The sequence below is a fragment of the Propithecus coquereli genome, unplaced genomic scaffold (genome assembly GCF_000956105.1).
Source record: "Propithecus coquereli isolate 6110/MARCELLA unplaced genomic scaffold, Pcoq_1.0 Scaffold336, whole genome shotgun sequence".
Taxonomy (NCBI): Eukaryota; Metazoa; Chordata; class Mammalia; order Primates; family Indriidae; genus Propithecus; species Propithecus coquereli.
In genome coordinates, this window is record NW_012149019.1 from 2,244,597 (window position 1) to 2,262,483 (window position 17,887).

General features: G+C 45.3%; 1 protein-coding gene across 2 annotated transcripts in view; it reads right to left on the reverse strand.

The window, feature by feature from the left end:
* Positions 1-17,887, reverse strand: part of COBL (cordon-bleu WH2 repeat protein) — a 243,286-nt gene that overhangs the window by 185,488 nt on the left and 39,911 nt on the right. For both annotated transcript variants that reach the window (XM_012650646.1, XM_012650644.1), the window contains exon 2: positions 17,219-17,422. In XM_012650646.1, coding sequence (XP_012506100.1) covers positions 17,219-17,415 — 197 coding nt within the window. In that variant the 5' untranslated portion in view covers positions 17,416-17,422. The remainder of the gene's footprint in view (positions 1-17,218; positions 17,423-17,887) is intronic.

The window sequence follows — 17,887 nt, forward strand, 5'->3', positions numbered from 1 at the left end:
GACCTTGAGCGATCCAGCTGCCTCGGCCTCCCAGAGTGCTAGGATTATAGGCGTGAGCCACTGCGCCCAGCCAGAATTAGTATTGTTTAAATGTCCATACCACATGAAGAGACCTACAGAGTCAATGTGATCCCTATCAAAATCCCAATGGCATTCTTCACAGAAACGGAAAAGAAACAATCCCAAAATTAATACAGAACAATAAAATATATTGAACAGTCAAAGCAATCTTAAAAACAAAGTTGGAGAGGTATCACACATCCTCATTTAAAAATATTTTACAAAGCTACATAATCAAAGCAGCATGGTACCTGAATAAAACCAGACACAAAGACCAATGGAACAAAATAGAGTTCCCCAAAATAAATCTACATGTTTGGAGTCAACTGATCTTCACCTAGGATGCCAAGAACACAATGGGGAAAGCAGCTCTTCAATAAACAGTGCTGCGAAAACTGGGTATCCACATGCAGAAAAATGAAATTAGACCCTACCTCACTCCATATACAAAAATCATCTAGAAATAAATTAAAAGACTTAAATGTAAGACCTGAAACCATAAACCTATAAGAAGAAAACATAGGGAAAAAGCTTCATGACATTGGTCTGGGCAATGACTTTTTGGGAATGACACCAAAAGCTTGGGGAACGAAGCATGAGTGGAGAAATGGGGCTGCATCAGAATGAAAAGCTCTGTGCAGCAATGGGAACAATCAACAGAGAGGAAAGGAAACCTACAGAATGGGAGAAGAAATCTGCAAACCATATATGCGATAAGAGGTTAAATCTAAAGTAGATAAGAAACTCAAACAACTCAAGAGAAAATAACCAAATTTAAAAAATGGGGTAAAGACCTGAATAGACATTTCTCAAAATATGACATACGACTGGCCAAGAGGTGTATGAAAAAGTGTTCAACATCACTATCAGGAAAATACAACTCAACACCATAATATCACCTCACGGCTATTAGGATGGCAATTATAAAAAAGACAAACAAGGGGGTGAAAAACGGCGGGGTAGAGGTGACCTCCTGGCTCGCTGCTCCCAGAAAAAGAGGTGAAGAACTCGGTCTGCTACACATGACTGGATCGCTCCCCCGCAAGGATAGCGTTGTGAAACTGCAGAGAAGCAGTGTGGGACACACAACACAGGAAAAAAAAGGTGAATGGGAGATACAATAGCCAAGTCTGGAGAGTACTAGATAAACAATAGAGAATAGAGCATGGGACGGCTGCAGCGGCCCGGCCAGCGGGTTCAGTGGCATCCGATCCACAGAAGGACGCCCTGAACCCCCACTGACCTCCACACCCACTCAGACAGGGATGTGCCTGAAGTCGGTGCAAAAATCGCAGCACGAGACGGCAGGCTCTGTGGAGAGGGGATAATAGCGGGAAACATCTAGAACTCCCCCATGTTCCGTGCTAGGACTGCACTGGGCGGGGGAGGGACTGGTCTGAGCTACCGCTGGAGGGAGTTAGGAGACAGGTACCTCGCCTCTGGTGGTCAACGGGTCCAAAACACTGAAAAGGGGCCTCTACCCTGGAAACCACTACAATTAGACGGGCTCAGGGCAGGTCAGAAAGAGCAAGACCTCCTGTCAGACAGGCGGGAGACTGCGGGAGGGTGACACATAAGAGACAGCAGGCGTCCTGATGACTCAACTCCCCAATCTGGCATCCGCCAACTCCTGAACAGTCGCCCCCAGCACTGGTGCTCTGTGGGTGGGTGGCTGCCATTTTTGGGGTCCACAATCCGGATGCTGTGGTGCACTAGGGTTTCGGACAGCACCCCTCCTCCAGCCCGGGAACTCTCGCTCTGGGCGTGACAGGCTCGGCCCTTCCGCGACCTACTGTCAGCTAGCCGGGCCTGTATCCATGGGCGAATTTTGAGTCTTTCCCCACAATGCACGTTCTCCAGCCGTGGGAGGCCACTACCTGGGGGATTCCTAGGCGCTGGGGCACTGGGTGGTCTCAGGCATCACCCCTCCCCTAGTGCAGAGACTTTTGCACGAATAGTGGGCTCCGCCCTTGGAGGTAGGGAGAAGCAAGAAAAGCCACTTTCCCTATGTGACTGGCATGAATCTGCAGGGCCTTGGCACACCAATTATTGGCAGCCCAGTGATTCGGCCTGCCAGACTGGCTTAGGTTATCTAACAAGATCATAACTCTAGGGCCTGCTCTCTGCATCCGGGTTCCTGCCGACAGTGGGGTGCGTGGTCAAGGAAGGAAAATCCTGGCCAGAGGCCCCAGCAGGTGCACCAAGTAATCCCTCCCATCAGGAGCAGCCTCCCAAGCATGGTGGAAGAACCCTGAATAACATATTAGCGGCTCCCCCTAGCGGCAGATCAAGCAACTATGGAAGCACACACATCCAGGCAGGTAGGCAGCAGCTGCCATCTGCTTTGCCCCTCCCACCACTTTAAGGGGGAATAGGGTCCAAGTAACCCTCAGGAGTGGCAACACCCTTCCTAAAGATTGGGGCATTAGTACTGATCACCCAGGGACAAGAAACCAACACAGAGATATCGGATTACCTCGATACCTGGCTCCTCCACACAATCTACAACCAACGGCAGAGAGGGTAACCCCACAGGTAAACACAGTGCCCTCCATCTCAAGCTATTAGAAGGCAGTGGCCTTGTACACACATGTGCAACTCACCACGTGGGAGCTTAAGCTAGGGGCCCAAACTCACTAATCTCTACTGGCAAGAGGTGAAGACAACAGGTCAGAGGTAACTCAACTTGCCAAAATACCTCTAAGGCAATAAAAGAACAAAGGGATTCCTTCCACCACAGTCAAGGAATGTCCTTTGGCGGCTTGAAGTTAAAAGCACCAACCAGTCCTAGCACTCCCAGTTCTCAATCAAATGCCCTGATGAGAAAGAACCAGAAAAAGAACACAGGGAACATGAAAGAGCAGAGAGAAAAGTCACCCCCAAAAGATTTTATGAGACCCTCAAAATCAGATACTAATTTAAATGAAATGATTAAATTGAAGGAGGAAGAAGTCTAAATATGGATTATAAGACAATTCAATGGAATTAAAGAGAAAATAGAAACCCAACACAAAGAAGCCATGAGAACAACACAGGAAATGAATGCAAAATTTTCTAAAGAAATTGAAATATTATGAAAAAACCAAACAGAAATCCTAGAAATGAAAGAGGCATTCAAGAAACTTCAAAACACAGTGGAAAGCCTTAAAAATAGAATAGATCACACAGAGGAAAGAATCTCAGAGCCTGTAGATAATGCCTGTGTGCTAAACAAATCAGATGAAGAAAAAGAACACAGAAGCAAGAGACAAAAACAGAACATACAAGAAATGTGGGATTATGTAAAGAAATGAAATATAATAATTATAGACATCCTAGAGAGAAAGAAGAAAATACACAGGGACTGGAAAATGTATTTCTTGGAATACTGGAGGAAAATATGCCTGGCCAGGCCAGAAACCTAGATATCCAGATACAAGAAGCACACAGAACTCCTGGGAGACTCAACATGAAGAGGTAATCACCACGTCACATAATTATCAGACTGGCCAAAGTAAACACAAAAGAGGCAATCCTTCAAGCAGTAAGACGAAAACAACAGATAACCTAAAAAGGAAAACCTATCAGACTAACTGCAGACTTCTCAACTGAAACCCTACAAGCCAAAAGGGACTGGAGACCCATCCTCAATCTTCTAAAACAGAATAATTGCCAACCTAGAATTCTTTACCCAGCAAAACTAAGCTTCACCTACAAGGGAGAAATAAAGACTGTCCCACACAAGCAATCACTGATGTAATTTGCAAAGACCAGACCTGCTCTGCATGAAGTACTCAGAGCTGCGTTACACACTGAACAGCACAATAGACACCCACCAAATTAAAATCATTCAAGAGTTAAAGTTCAGAACCTAGATTCCACAATGGCTCAAGAGATAAAATAAAACAACAAGAATTTACTCAACAATATGAACAGAAATCTACCCTAAATATGAATCCTCTCAATAAATGTGAATGGCTTGAATAGTCCTTTGAAGAAACATAGACTGGCTGAGTGTATAAAAAATTATAAGCCAAGTATCTGCTGTCTCCAGGAAATACATCTAACCCACAAAGAAGACGCTTTTAGACTCAAGGTCAAGGGTGGGAAAACAAACTTCCAGGCAAATGGAAACCAAAAGAGAGAGGGAGTAGCAATTTTGCTTTCAGACAGCATAAATTTTAAAATAGCAAAAGCAAAGAAAGGGAAAGATGGTCACTATATAACGGTGAAAGGAAAAATCCAACGAGAAGATGTAACAATTCTTTATATCTATGCACCCAACACAGGAGCACCCAGGTATATAAAGCAAACCCTGTTTGATCTAAATAGCATGATAAATAGTAATGCCATAGTATCAGGGGATTTCAATATCCCACTGTCTGAACTGGACAGATCCTCCAAACAAAAAATAAGCAAAGAAATAATGGACTTAAACAGAGCTCTAGAACAAGTGGGTCTAAAAGACATCTACAGAATATTCTACCCATATGAAGCCAAATATACATTCTTCTCATCAGCTCATGGAAATTTCTCCAAAATCAGCCACATCTTAGGCCACAAATCAGACCTCAGCATATTGAAAAAATAGAAATTGTACCATGTATCTTTTCAGACCATAGTGGTATAAAACTAAAGATCAATTCCAACAGAAATACTCACCACTTCACAAAGTCTTGGAAATTAAACACTTCATTGCTGAATGACTATTGGGTCAAGGAGGAGATCCAGATGGAAATCAAAAGACTCTTCGAACTAAATGATAATGGGGACACAAGTTATCAAACTCAGTGGGATACAGCAAAAGCATTCCTGAGAGGAAAACTAATAGCATTAAATATTCACATCCAAAAGACAGAAAGTTCACAAATCAACAAACCAATAAACCATCCCAAGGAACTGGAAAAGGAAGAGCAAATTAATTCTAAACCTAGCAGAAGAAAGGAAATAACTAAGTTCAGAGCAGAATTAAATGAAATTGAGAATAAAAAAACCATACAGAAGACCAATAAAACGAAAAGCTGGTTTTTTGAACAGATAAACAAAATTGATAGCCCTCTTGCTAAATTGACAAGAACTAGAAAGGAAAGGACTTTAATAAACTCAATCAGAAATGAAAAAGGAGAGGTCACTACAGACATCGTGGAAATACAAAACATTATCTTTGAATACTATAAAAATCTATATGCTCAAATACTACAAAATGTGGAGGAAATGGGCAAATTCTTGGAAACACACAACCTCTCTAAGCTGAATCAGGAAGAAATAGAATTCCTGAATTTTACCAAATCTACAAAGAAGAACTCATACCCATATTGCAGAAATTATTCCAAAACATTGAGGAGGATGGTATCCACCCCAACTCATTCTACAAAGCCAATATCACCTTGATACCAAAGCCAGGAAAGGATATAACAAAAAAAGAAAACTACAGACCAATATCCCTCATGAGTATAGATGCAAAAATCCTCAACAAAACCTTAGCAAACAGAATCCAACAGCACATCAAAAAAATAATTCATTAGGATCAAGTAGGCTTTATCCCAGAGACACAAGGCTTGTTCGACAAAAGCAAATCTATAAATGTAATTCACAACATAAATAAAAGCAAGAATACCATATGATTATCTCAATAGACACAGAAAAAGCATTTGATAAAATCCAGCACACTTTCATGATAAAACCCTTAACAAAATAGGCATTGATGGGACATTCCTTAAAATTATTAAGGCCATATACGATAAACCCACAGCCAATATCATATTGAATGGGTAAAAATTGAAAGCATTTCCGCTTAGAACTGGAACCAGACGAGGTTGCCCACTATCTCTACTTGTATTCAACATAGTGCTGGAAGTCCTTGCCAGAGCAATCAGATGAGAAGGGAATTAAGGTGTCCAAATGAGGGAAGAATAGGTCAAACTTTTACTCTTTGTTCATGATTTGCTATTATATCTAGAAAATCCCAAGGACTCAACCAAGAGACTCCTGGCATTGATGAACGAATTCAGTAAAGTCTCGGAATACAAAATTAATGCACACAAATCAGTGGTATTCATATACGCCAATAACAGTCAAGCCAAAAATCAAATCAAAGACACAACACCTTTACAATAGCATTAAAGAAAATTAAATATTTAGGAATATATTTAACAAAGGAGGTGAGAGATATTTATAGGGAGAACTATAAAACATTGAGAAAAGAAATTGTAGAAGATGCAAAGAGCTGGAAATTCCTACCATGCTCATGGATTGGTAGAATCAGTGTTGTTAAAATGTCCATTCTATCTCAAGTGATCTACAGAATTAATGCAACTCCTATCGAAATCCTACCATCATTCTTTATAGATTTAGAAAAAATAATTCTACACTTTGTATAGAACCAGAGGAGACCTCGTATAGCCAAAGCAATCTTAAGCAAAAAGAACAAATTGGGAGACATCAGTCTGCCAGACTTGAAACTTTACTACAAAGCTATAGTAACCAAAACAGCATGGTACTGGCACAAGAACAGAGATACAGATCTTTGGAATAGGACGGAGATCCCAGATGTAAAACCATCCTCATATTGTCATCTTATCTTCGATAAAGCAGACAAAAGTATACACTGGGGAAAAGAATCTCTATTCAATAACTGGTACTGGGAAAACTGGATATCCACATGCAGAAGACTGAAACTGGATCCCCACCTCTCACCTCTCACAAAAATCAACTCGCGATGGATAACAGACTTAAACCTAAGATGCAAAACCTTAAGAATTCTGGAAGAAAATGTAGGGAAGACTCTTTTAGACATCGGCCTAAGTAAAGAATTTATGAAGATCCCCAAAGCAATCACAGCAGCAACAAAAATATACAAATGGGACCTGATCAAATTAAAAAGCTTCTGCACAGCCAAGGAAATTATTGTTAGAGCAAATAGACGACCTACAGGTTGAGAGAAAAAATTTGCTTTCTATACATCCAATAAAGGGCAGACAGCAAGAAGCTATATAGAACTTAAGAATATCAACAAGAAAAAAAAACAAACAACCCCATCAACAAATGGGCAAAGGACATGAACAGAAACTTTTCAAAAGAATACAGACTAATGGTCAACAAACACATTAAAAAAGTGCTCAACATCTCTAATTATTAGGAAAATGCAAATCAAAACCACAATGAGATATCACCTAACTCCAGTGAGAATGGCCTTTATCAAAAAGTCTCAAAATAACAAATGCTGACATGAATATGGAGAGATTGGAACACTCTCACACTGCTGGTGGGACTGCAAATTAGTACAACCCCTGTGGAAAATAATTTAGAGATACCTCAAAGAGCTAAAAATAGAAATGTCATTTGATGTTCCCACTACTAGCAATCCCACTACAAGGATTCCCAGCAATCCCACTACTAGGCATCTATCTAAAGGAAAAAAAGACATTCTATAATAAAGACATCTGCACTCAAATGTATATAGCTGCACAATTTACAATCGCAGCTGAGTTAGACCTTAACTCAAAAAAAAAAAAAAGAGAAGGGAATCCTACCACACGCGACAATATGGATGCACCTGGAGGACGTTACACTAAGTGAAACATGCCAGGCGCAGAAAGGCAAACACGGCATGATCTCACTTATATGTGGAATCTAAAATAGTTGAACTCATGTAAGCACAGAGTAGAATGGTGGTTTCTGGGGTGGGAGGATGGGGAAGTGGTCAAAAAACAAAGTTTCCCTTTAGCAGGATAAGTTCTGGGGATCTAACGCGCAGCATGGAGACTACAGCTAGCAACACTGTACTGTATACTTGAAATGTGCTGAGAGGGTAGATCTTCAGTGTTCTCACCACACGGTATCTATGAGGTGACGGGTATGTTAAGTAGTTTGATTGTGGTGACCGTTTCACAAATATATATGTATATCAACATCAAGTTGTACACCTTAAATATATGCAATTTCTAGTTGTTGATTATACCCCCAATAAAGCTGAAAACAAGAAGAAAGAAAAAGAAAATTACTATTCCCAAGAGGCACTTGGTACAGCAGGTATTCATTTTTTTGGTTAATGAAATGGAAGGAAACTGGCATAACAGTACGTATTTAATTCAACAAATGATTACAGATCACCTACTGGGTGTAGCACATTACCAGGTCACTTGGAATGCTCTAAAATAAATAAAACCTTGTCTCTGAACTCAAACCAAGTAGAGCCCTAGGTGCTGGCCCTGGCTACGGTCCCTCATTCACTCCTCTCTGACCCTGAGCATGGGTTGCTGCTAGGGCCCTAACACTGACCCATAAACCCACAGGCAAACTCAACCCTCAAAGATTACCCAAAATGTCCTATTTCTCATTCAACTGCTACAAGAAAAGAATATCAATAATGTTGTGATTGATACAGTCTTCAAAGCTATCTCTGTGACAATGTCCAGGAAATGACTATGGAGCATGTGCCAACCAGGGGACACAGGGACACCCCAGGAAGCAGAGGCCTAAGCCACGGAGTGCCTGGTCAGGCCACGTACCACAGCTGGCGCTAGCCAGGAACTGCTGTGAACTGATTCTTCCAGCTCCTGGTTAGAAATCTTTATCTCAACGCGAGCCCAACAAAACAAAACGGAGCATATCGCCACACACTCCAAGACACAATATTCCATTGAAAAGCCTCGGTACAGAAATTAGACTTCTTAAAAATGCCAAAATGACACTATACAATCGATTCCCATTCACTGTCTACCTGCGACAGGCCCAGGGCCACCCCGTGCACTTCTCTTTATCTCCTCTAGTCCGCGTGACGTCTGCGGACAGCAGGGGCCTCCCTGGGTTCCCACCGGGTCTGTCTGATGCCCTCCTGCTCTCCCTCTCTCATCCTCGCCCAGAATCTGTCTCCATCCAATTAGCAGATAAAACTCAATAGTCAAAGAACACAAAACGTACACAAAGGCTGCCAGTGCTCTCCTCTGTTCTTTCAGTCCAGTAACCTGTCTGCTCAGAGAGATGCGTGTTGGGGAAGGTGGCAGAGGGCCCAGCAGCTCCCCTGCTTTTCCCCATCACAGACGAGGAACCCGCCTCGCCACAGCGGAAGCCAGCACTGGTCACCGGGTGCGCGGCGGAGCCGGCGACGCAGGCCTTCCGGCCGCGGCCCGACACGGGATGCAGCCAGGGAGCGTGCCGCAGCCTGAAAGCCACAGTCCCATTTCCAAATCCACCCCCCAGGGTGGCTGGAGCACAGTGCCCGGCACATGATTGCTAAATAAATGATTCCTTTGTTCTTATCTTTCCTATTTTGGATTCTATGTGGAATTAGCCCAGCTCAGGGAGAAAGTAATATTTATCAACAACCCACCTGCTCAAGTTTACTACTCAATTTGGAGAAGAGGAGAGAAGGAGGCAAAAAAACTCTCACCCCACGACACTGTAAGAGCAAGAGAATAAACCCCATCACCGGACATGGGTGACCACACGAGCTTACAGTACTTGAAGAACACAGAACCCACTGCCCTCCCAAGCTGGAGGAGCACGTTGGACACCGTCCCTTCCTGGTGGGCGGCACCTGCTCCCAGGACTGAGGGCTCCACCGGGAGTCAGGAGGCGCTCAGGCTGCGATCGCGGCGCTGCTCTCGCACAGGCCGCCGCTGTTGCCAGTGCCAGGTGGACACGGCTTTCTAATGAAGGCCTGATTTGGCCACACTGAAGGACCTAGATACACACAAGTCAGAACACGTGGGGACACGGGTCCAAAAGCATGAGCTCATCTACCGTGTTTCCTGCAGAGTCTGACACTCTGTGGGACTCTTCCCAGGCTCTTTTAAAATATGACTTGATTTACTACTTTTCCACTGCACACTTGCCTGGAACATGTCCTCACACAGTGAGGTGAGGGGTGGCACTTCTGCACTCTACACCGCACCCTTTAAGCTGCTACTGGCTGACATTTTCAAATGCCAGACTCCAGTGGGCCGGCCAGCTGTTTCAGGCGCCTGTGATGCTACTGGAGAAATTCACCCAGAGAGAGAGAAGCCAGCCCCAGTGCAGTGGCAGCACCTGACAACGGACAGAGCAGTGCTGGGCTGCTGCCGACTCCATGGGCTTTCTTTACAGATTCATTAGATCCCGGCCTGCCTCCATCTCCCGTGGACAAAGGATTAATGAGTCTCTAGTTGGCTATGTGTACAGCCTCCACAGGATCTCAGTGGGTCACTAAGAGGCTGCCCGGGCACTCTGCACATTCTCACCATTTCCTGAGACTGGCCTCCCCTCCTCGCCTCCCACCCGCCCTCTGCTGGAGCAGTCCCCACCCTGATCTGCAGCACTGTACACACCGGCCCTTTGGTTAGGGGCCGGGCATCTCTCCCCACAGCAGCGTGTGATTCGGGGCAGGCGGTGGGATGGGGTCCTGGTACCACCGCTCACTGCTCCGCTGACCTGGCCGGCTGACGGCACTCTCTGTGCCCGGTTTCCTCGCTGTCGAGGGCAGAATGAGGGTGCCCCCCTCACAGGGTGGCTGGAGCACAGTGCCTGGCATGTGCTTGCTAAATAAAGGATTAATTCGTTCTTACCTTTTCTATTTTGGATTTTATATAGAATTAGCCTAGCTTAGGGCAGAGGATTCACCTGTCTATACGTGGATGAATGCCACCTGGCATCCATCAGGCATAGCAAAACAAAGTTTTCTCAATCTTGCAAAGAATGAAACTAAGACATTAGATGCTGTCAGAATGCCAGATGGAGTTAGGTGTGCTAAGGAAGTTGACCAGGGCTAGGGATCCCCCAGCCTCAGAGATGATCCCATATGAACACAATTTCAGTGACTTCAGGGACCTCAAGGAAATCTCAAACTCTCTCTCCTCACCTGTCTACATTCAGGTTAAACCTCAGGTTCTCTGGAAGAATAAAAGACAGTAACGGGGCGGGGGAGGGGGCAGGAGAGCAGATCTCAGCCTGCTCTCCCATTCCTCCTCAAGGCTTTTTCTTCCAACTTCTTTAACCCTCTGTTCCCCAAACGTTTTTTAAGTGCTCATAATATAGAGGTAAAATTTATTTGTTGGTATTTGTTATGGTCTTCATTTTTAAATTTAAAAAGTGTATTTATATTTTCTTTGAAAATATTATTTTCCAATTGTGTACAGACTGCAAACAATTTTTGCAGGAGTCAGTGGCTTCAGTAAGAAAAGAACTAGTCTTCTTTCACACGTGTTCTTTTTAAAATCCTAGCAGAGCACCAGACAGAGAAATGAGTGGTCTGTGGCAACGTCCGTCCCCGGGCAGAGGGGCCACTGAGACGCCGGATGACTGCTGCAGGCCCTCTGGGGAGCACACGTTTGGGACATGAAAGTCAGAGGGGCCAAGTCCTATTTCCACCAGGCTGTGGCCAATTAATAAATTGCCCTCCTCTAATTGAGGGGACTTCTATCTAAATCACAAGCGGCTGCCCTACCAGATCGTCAGAACCGGTTCAGCGTGGAAATGCTCTGACAAATACTCCCGTCTGTGAAGAGAAGGCTGCTGAGGATGGTTCAGCTGCCTGCACCCCTATTTCCTACAGCCCTGTTCGTGCCATCACACCAGTGAGACCCTCGGCTCGTTCTCAGGACCATGTGCTCATCTAGGTACCCCTGACATGTAGCAGAGCCAGTGACGTGCCCTCTAGCAGGGAGTCTCCAAGTGTAATATGCAGCCCCAACCGTCAGGACTTTTTGTAACCAGATCGCTGGGCCCTGCCTCAGGGTTTCTGATTCAGCAGGTCTGGTAATCTGCATTTCTGACACATTCCCAAGTGATGCCAAAGCTGCTGGTCCAAGGACCCCACTTGGAGAACTACTAGACTCTAAGTGCTCAAAACGTGCACACACACTTAGTACCGTTATGTATTGACTGAGTAAGTGGGTCGCTCAGTTTCAAGTTTACAAATTACTTTCAGGTAGCTACTTCCTGACACAGTGTTAAAACAAACAATTTGCATGAACTGTCAAATCTTAAACTGGTCCAACGGGGCCTCATTTCTTGTGTGGGACCAAGGCCGGCATGTGGCCCTAAGCTCCAGCGAGGCAAACTCTAGTGTAACAGAGTCAGAGCAAGCCCTAGGAGAAAGTCCCGTCTGGCCACTTGACACGGCATCGGAGAGGCCCAGCAAGATGCGGGCAGGGCCCTCCATGGCAGTTCATACTGTCAAGGTCCCCCACAAAGGGCAGAACAAAGGAAAGTCAGGGGAGAGCCAGGTGACCCAAAGGAGCCCAGAGCCAGGGGAGCCTGCTGGTCAGAGGCAAGGCTCCAGGTACGGGGCTGGGGTCTCCAGCAAGAGGCCTGGGCCCGGCCTCGTGGACTGGGGCACAAGGAAACAGGGCAGCAGCAAAATGGCCTCGCAGGGATAAGACAGAAGCCCAGTCATAGAGGCAGGACCCACGGCTAATGCCAGAGCCACAGTCGGGAAGATGCTGTCGGACCTGAGTGTCAGCCACACGCTCACCAAATCCAGTTGCCTCTGGGGCCAGGGAGCTGCCCTGTTTGGAAAGGGTCTGATGGTGTGGATTTAGGGAGAGGTGGGGGCTGTGGCTAACTGGAAAGGGTGTGCCTTCTCTAAAGGCGTTCAAATTGTAAAACTGTTTGAAGGGTAATGCTGGTTAGAGTCCCTTGACCTGGAGAGAGATGTATAGAGGCTGGGAACCCAGGAGAACGTCAGTCATCCTGCCCAGAAGGGATGTCACAAGATAGGCTCCCTGGACAAGGGTGAACAGGTGATCTCACACACGCAGTGTATTTTGGTTGTGTTCAACCTTTAGGCATCCCTTTGCTGACCACAGTAACTTGCGCTTTCTTAACTCTGGCCTCTCCATCCTTTGACCTACATCTTGGCAGTCACCTAACTTCAGAATCTAGATCGTTCTGTGTCCAGGTTATAATTAAGCTAGGTGTTTTACATGTGATTCTCACTTGGTGGATGATTCAAAAAGTACCCTTGGGAAACATGGACACAGCCAATTACCCTTAAAATGCCCTGTTAGTGTTTGTCTTTAAAACTTCATGTTCTGCATGCCTGCTCTGTCCCTCCGGCTAGAGTGCAGAGGCATCATCATAGCTCACCGCAATCTCAAACTCCTGGGCTCAAGCAATCCTTCTGTCTCAGCCTCCTGAGTAACTGGGACTACAGGCATGCACCATACTCAGCTAATTTTTCTATGTTTTTATAGAGATAGGGTCTTACTACGTTGCTCAGGCTGGTCTCAAACACCTGGCCTCAAGTGATCCTCCTGCCTCAGCCTCCCAAAATGCTGGGATTACAGGTGTGAACCACTGCACAGGCCTTGCATGCTACCTTTAATATAAAACGATTTCCCTCTAGGTTTGAAGAAAATTAATACTCTTGATGCACCAGTTTTCTCGCGACTTGCCTAGCTCTAGAACAGAATCTCACGTCCCCAATGGCACGTGCAGTCTCTTTGGGATTTGGCCACCCAGGTGCCCAGGCCTACGAACCACCCCCCTTCTCAGTCTAGGTTCAAGCAACATTGAACTACCTGCTTCTTACGTAAACCAGTCATTCTGTAAATGCTATTTATTTCCTCTGCTTGCTTTTCCCAGTGCCTCATATAGTGATTGAATATATATTTTGAACAATGAATAAATATTTTTATGTTCTAATCCATCAAGATTTCCTAGTATGAGACCTCCCCTATGTATGATTGGTATAATATCAGTATCAAAACCAACAGCACCTTCTGTGAAGTATTAAACAGGGGGTTTAATAAGAACATCCCACTTTACTGAGGACAAAGAGTTTATAATTTATGGCCGACCCCTAGCCTGTCACTCCTCATAGGGAAGACCTCGTGAAGGAAATATCAGTCACTGGATGCTGATGATCCCGTTCTGCAAACCAGTGGGTTTTTGTTTGCTATTGTTTTGTTTTTAGCTTCTCTTGGCTGGAGCCCAAACAAAGCCTTAATGAAGCAGCAACATCGTTGGGAGGCGTGGGGAGGCCACTCGGAATGGCCAGTTAGGGCCCCCATGACCAAACGCACCACACGCTGATATGCAAGCTCAGCGAGACTGGCCTCTGGTTCGGATTACCAAGGCGGGCTCTGTGCCCCAGGAATTTACTCTATTTAAAGGGTATTCTTCAAACAGAAACAAAACCACACTGGGCTGTTAACCCTGTTACTTAGAGAATAGCCTTCCTCTGGGCCTACGAGCCAGCACATGGCATCCAAACTGCCCATTCTAACTTCCCTCCCTTCGGCCCCCTGGGCAGGAGCTCGCTGTGGGAACAAGGCTGAGGCCGCAGGCCCTTCAGGAGCCGCCAGCAGGCAACACACATGCTCCATCAACACCCTGAGGGACAGACTAGGGCTGGGGGTCCCTCCGAGCCTCCCTGCCCTGCACCTGGGAACAGGTGAGCTCTCTACAGGAGCGTGGAGCCCAGCGCCTGATGCTGTGAGGGTCCTGTGCTGTCTTACAAAAAAAGACCTAAAATTCCCTGCACAGGAGTAAGTCTGTCTGTTGTAAAGCGGGTGCAGTGGCCCATAGCGGCAGAATCCCAGGACTGAATATCGAGGGCGATTTCCTCTATCCTGCAAAGGAGTGGCATGCCTTCTCCCACCCCAGCCCCTTGGCTGTGTGCTAACATGGCCATGACGGAGGGACCACAGCAAAATGACACAGCCCCAACACTCTAAGTGCCTGATACCCTTTTGTCCAGCTGCTGTCTGGCTTAGGCCATTGTCTCTGCAAAGATCTTCTCTTTACTTGTGCCCCAGTTAAAGTGATGGGACAGTGGCCTCTATCCGGCAGCCGTGAGGGCGCTGGTAGCTCCATCCTTAAGGCAGCAGCCAGGACGTGTTCCTTAAGAGCAGCCCAGAGCACCGATTCTCAAGTCTTAACCTGTAAGAAAAGTCCTGGAGTATTATTTATGTTTCTAAATGCAAGGGAAGCTAAAAAGAAAAAATCACTGTGGCTTGCAGAAGTGGATCATCAGCACACAATTACTAATGTGTCCTCTTCGTGAGAATCTTTCACGTCAGGACGTAACACGGGCAAGGGCTGCCGATAAACTATAAACTCCTTGTTTATCCTACAGAGAGAGAAACCACACTGACAACAAAATCAGTAGATCTATTTTAAGCAAGTGTCAGGAATTTAACTGCAGCCCACTCTTACATTATTAAAGAGCACACCACATAAAACCAATTCCCAAAGAAAGAAGCGCCACGTCTGCAACAGTTACCACCCAAAGACCCACTTAAGGCAGCTCACAGGCTGCTGCTCTGACTCACTAATCCTTTCACTACTTAGAAAAGATAAAGTTATTTTAATACTCAATCTCTAAGCCTGCACCTATTCTTAGTAACTGCATTGCAAAACTGCATGGTGGTAACTTCTACTTTATCAGGAAAAAAAACCCTATACAATTAGAAGAATGTGTTCTATTTGAAGACAAATTTCAAAATAATATTTTTACTTTTCAGACAGGCATTCTATCTTTCCTCACGCATTTGTAAAACTGGACCCAGGCATTACAGTCTTAATACATGATCCATAATGCCATTCTATTAAAAAAAAAATGGGCCAAAATAAAAGCATGGTGAGCAAACTGTAACACATTCACTGATAAAACTTCATGCATATTCTAAAATGGTTTTTAAAACTGTAATAATATGACACACTTCTTAAGTTATGAAGTTACACAGGAAGAATATACTTTGGCCGACAACTACTCTGTAAATTAGAGAAACATGCAGAAAGTCTTCTAACTCCACAGTTCTGGGTGTGCACCCTGGGAGGAGGCCTGGGGAGGTGCCACAGGAGACAGAGGCTTCCAGCCTGGGCACCTCCCACATGGACGCAGTGTAGACAGCTGATTGCACCTGAGCCCTCCTGCTGTGACAGGAGGACCCCAACTGAAGAGCAGCCCTGATACCTGGTGGCACCACACTGGAAAGCAGTTTGGCCTCCCCTCGGACAGTGGACAGTGTTGTCTCCCATGACTCAACAGCTTCCGTCCCACACGGTAATTTTCAAAGCTTGTGTACCCCTTTGCCCATTAAACTATCACCTAGAATGTTCATTATAAATTAATTAATAATAATTAATAAAATAGTTGCAAAGGATTAGGTGATTTCAAGTATAATCTAAGTGCTGGTATTTTAATAAAACTCTTGCATTACTTTTTTAAATGTATCCGTGAGGATAAAAGCACCCAGAGTGACGTGATTTCCACCACTATCCATTTAAAATTAGTCGAGCAAACTCCTTTATAAGAGTTAAAAGAGTTAAGTATTTTATATCATTTCTTATGCTCCTGTTTTCTTACAAATGCTATTTCCGTTCACTACTGCATCAGAATTATATAAATATCTGTTTACACGTTATTTTATAATTGAGCATTCTATCACACTTCTCTATAGTAAAACATGTATAAACATTTACATTTAATTTTTTTCCTGAGACTTTGTTGAAACTTTCTATTACAGATTATCAGTAAAAACATCAGTAATAGTAGCATAAAATTGATCAAACAACATAATAGTGATATATTTAGATCAGTATAAAACATAACATTTGAAATTGTACTGGTAAGAAAACTTGCAATACTGTGATCGAAGGAGGCGTTGCCCACGTTTCGGTTGCACCTTTTGTGAGAGACGTGGCCCGTGACACGGGGCCAAGGCACAGGCAGAGCAGTCCCAAGAAGAGTGTGTGTGGGAACGAAGGGTCTGGAAGTTGATTCCCTTAAATTAGAAATCCATGCATTGAGTTTTAGTCTTTAATCTAAACTTAAATTGTTTTCGCTTGAAAAAGGTGATTGCCAAGCATATCTACCCCTCTACAGGGCAGCTTGCAAGTGGACGACGGAATGGCTGATTCCAGAGGCCGCCCTCCTGGCTGCTCCAGTCCTGGGGCCATTGGTTACCTCTGCACCTGCCCTTCTTTCTGAGCATCCCTCTAACAGGAGTGAGCCATGCGGCCCTGGCCCTCCTAAGGACCAAGGAGAGCCATGGCTGGGCCCCTGGCATAAACTCATTCCAGGTGAGACAGTTCGAGCTGTCTTCGATTGTCACCTAAGCCCGGATGTACGTCTGTGAGGCCCTGGGGTCAGACCTGACATGGGGGAAAGTGCAACACATCTACATCCACCTTCAACTCTCCTTATTCTTGCAAACGGGAGCACAGTGACCCTCCGCCCGGAGCCCAGTCCCACCTCCCGTTGAGCACACTCCTCTTCTCCAGCCCACTGGGCAGGACCACAGTGACGTCCACGGTGCTGTCCCTCAGCGCTTCCTTCATGTGGATCAGGTTCTGCTGCAGGGTGAGGGCCACATCTTGGGGAGGCTTCTGCTCACTGTCCCCGTTCGGAGTGGCAGGCTTTCCAGGAGGCGGGGGAGCACGGGCCTTCATCCTCCTCCTTAAAAAATAACAACACAGAAGCATGGAATGAAGTGGCAGTTTTCATACTTTCCTCATAATATTCATTCTTATGTGCACTTATGTCCCTCTTCAGAAATGCTGAGTTGCGTGGCCTTTTTAAATTGGTATATCAGCACTCTCCAACGCTAACATGCAATATCCTCCGGAAACACGTCAAAACTAACAAGATAAAAATGACAGAGGAAGCATTTTTGAAAGGAAACACTGCTGGGAGAAACACCCTAAAAACGTGCTCACCACCTGAGAGCAGCACAGCCTGTTTTGCCGGGTCCCCGTGAAGGTGAAGGTGGGTGCGGCGCAGTTTGCGTGGCCAGCCGAGCGGAGCACACGCCCCAACGCGTCAGTCAATTCACAGCGAATGAGGAGAAGTCCGCTGAGGGTCGGACCTGCTCTGCTTTAAATCCTGCCCAGCTCTGGGTCCAGGACCAGTTCTGAGGACCTG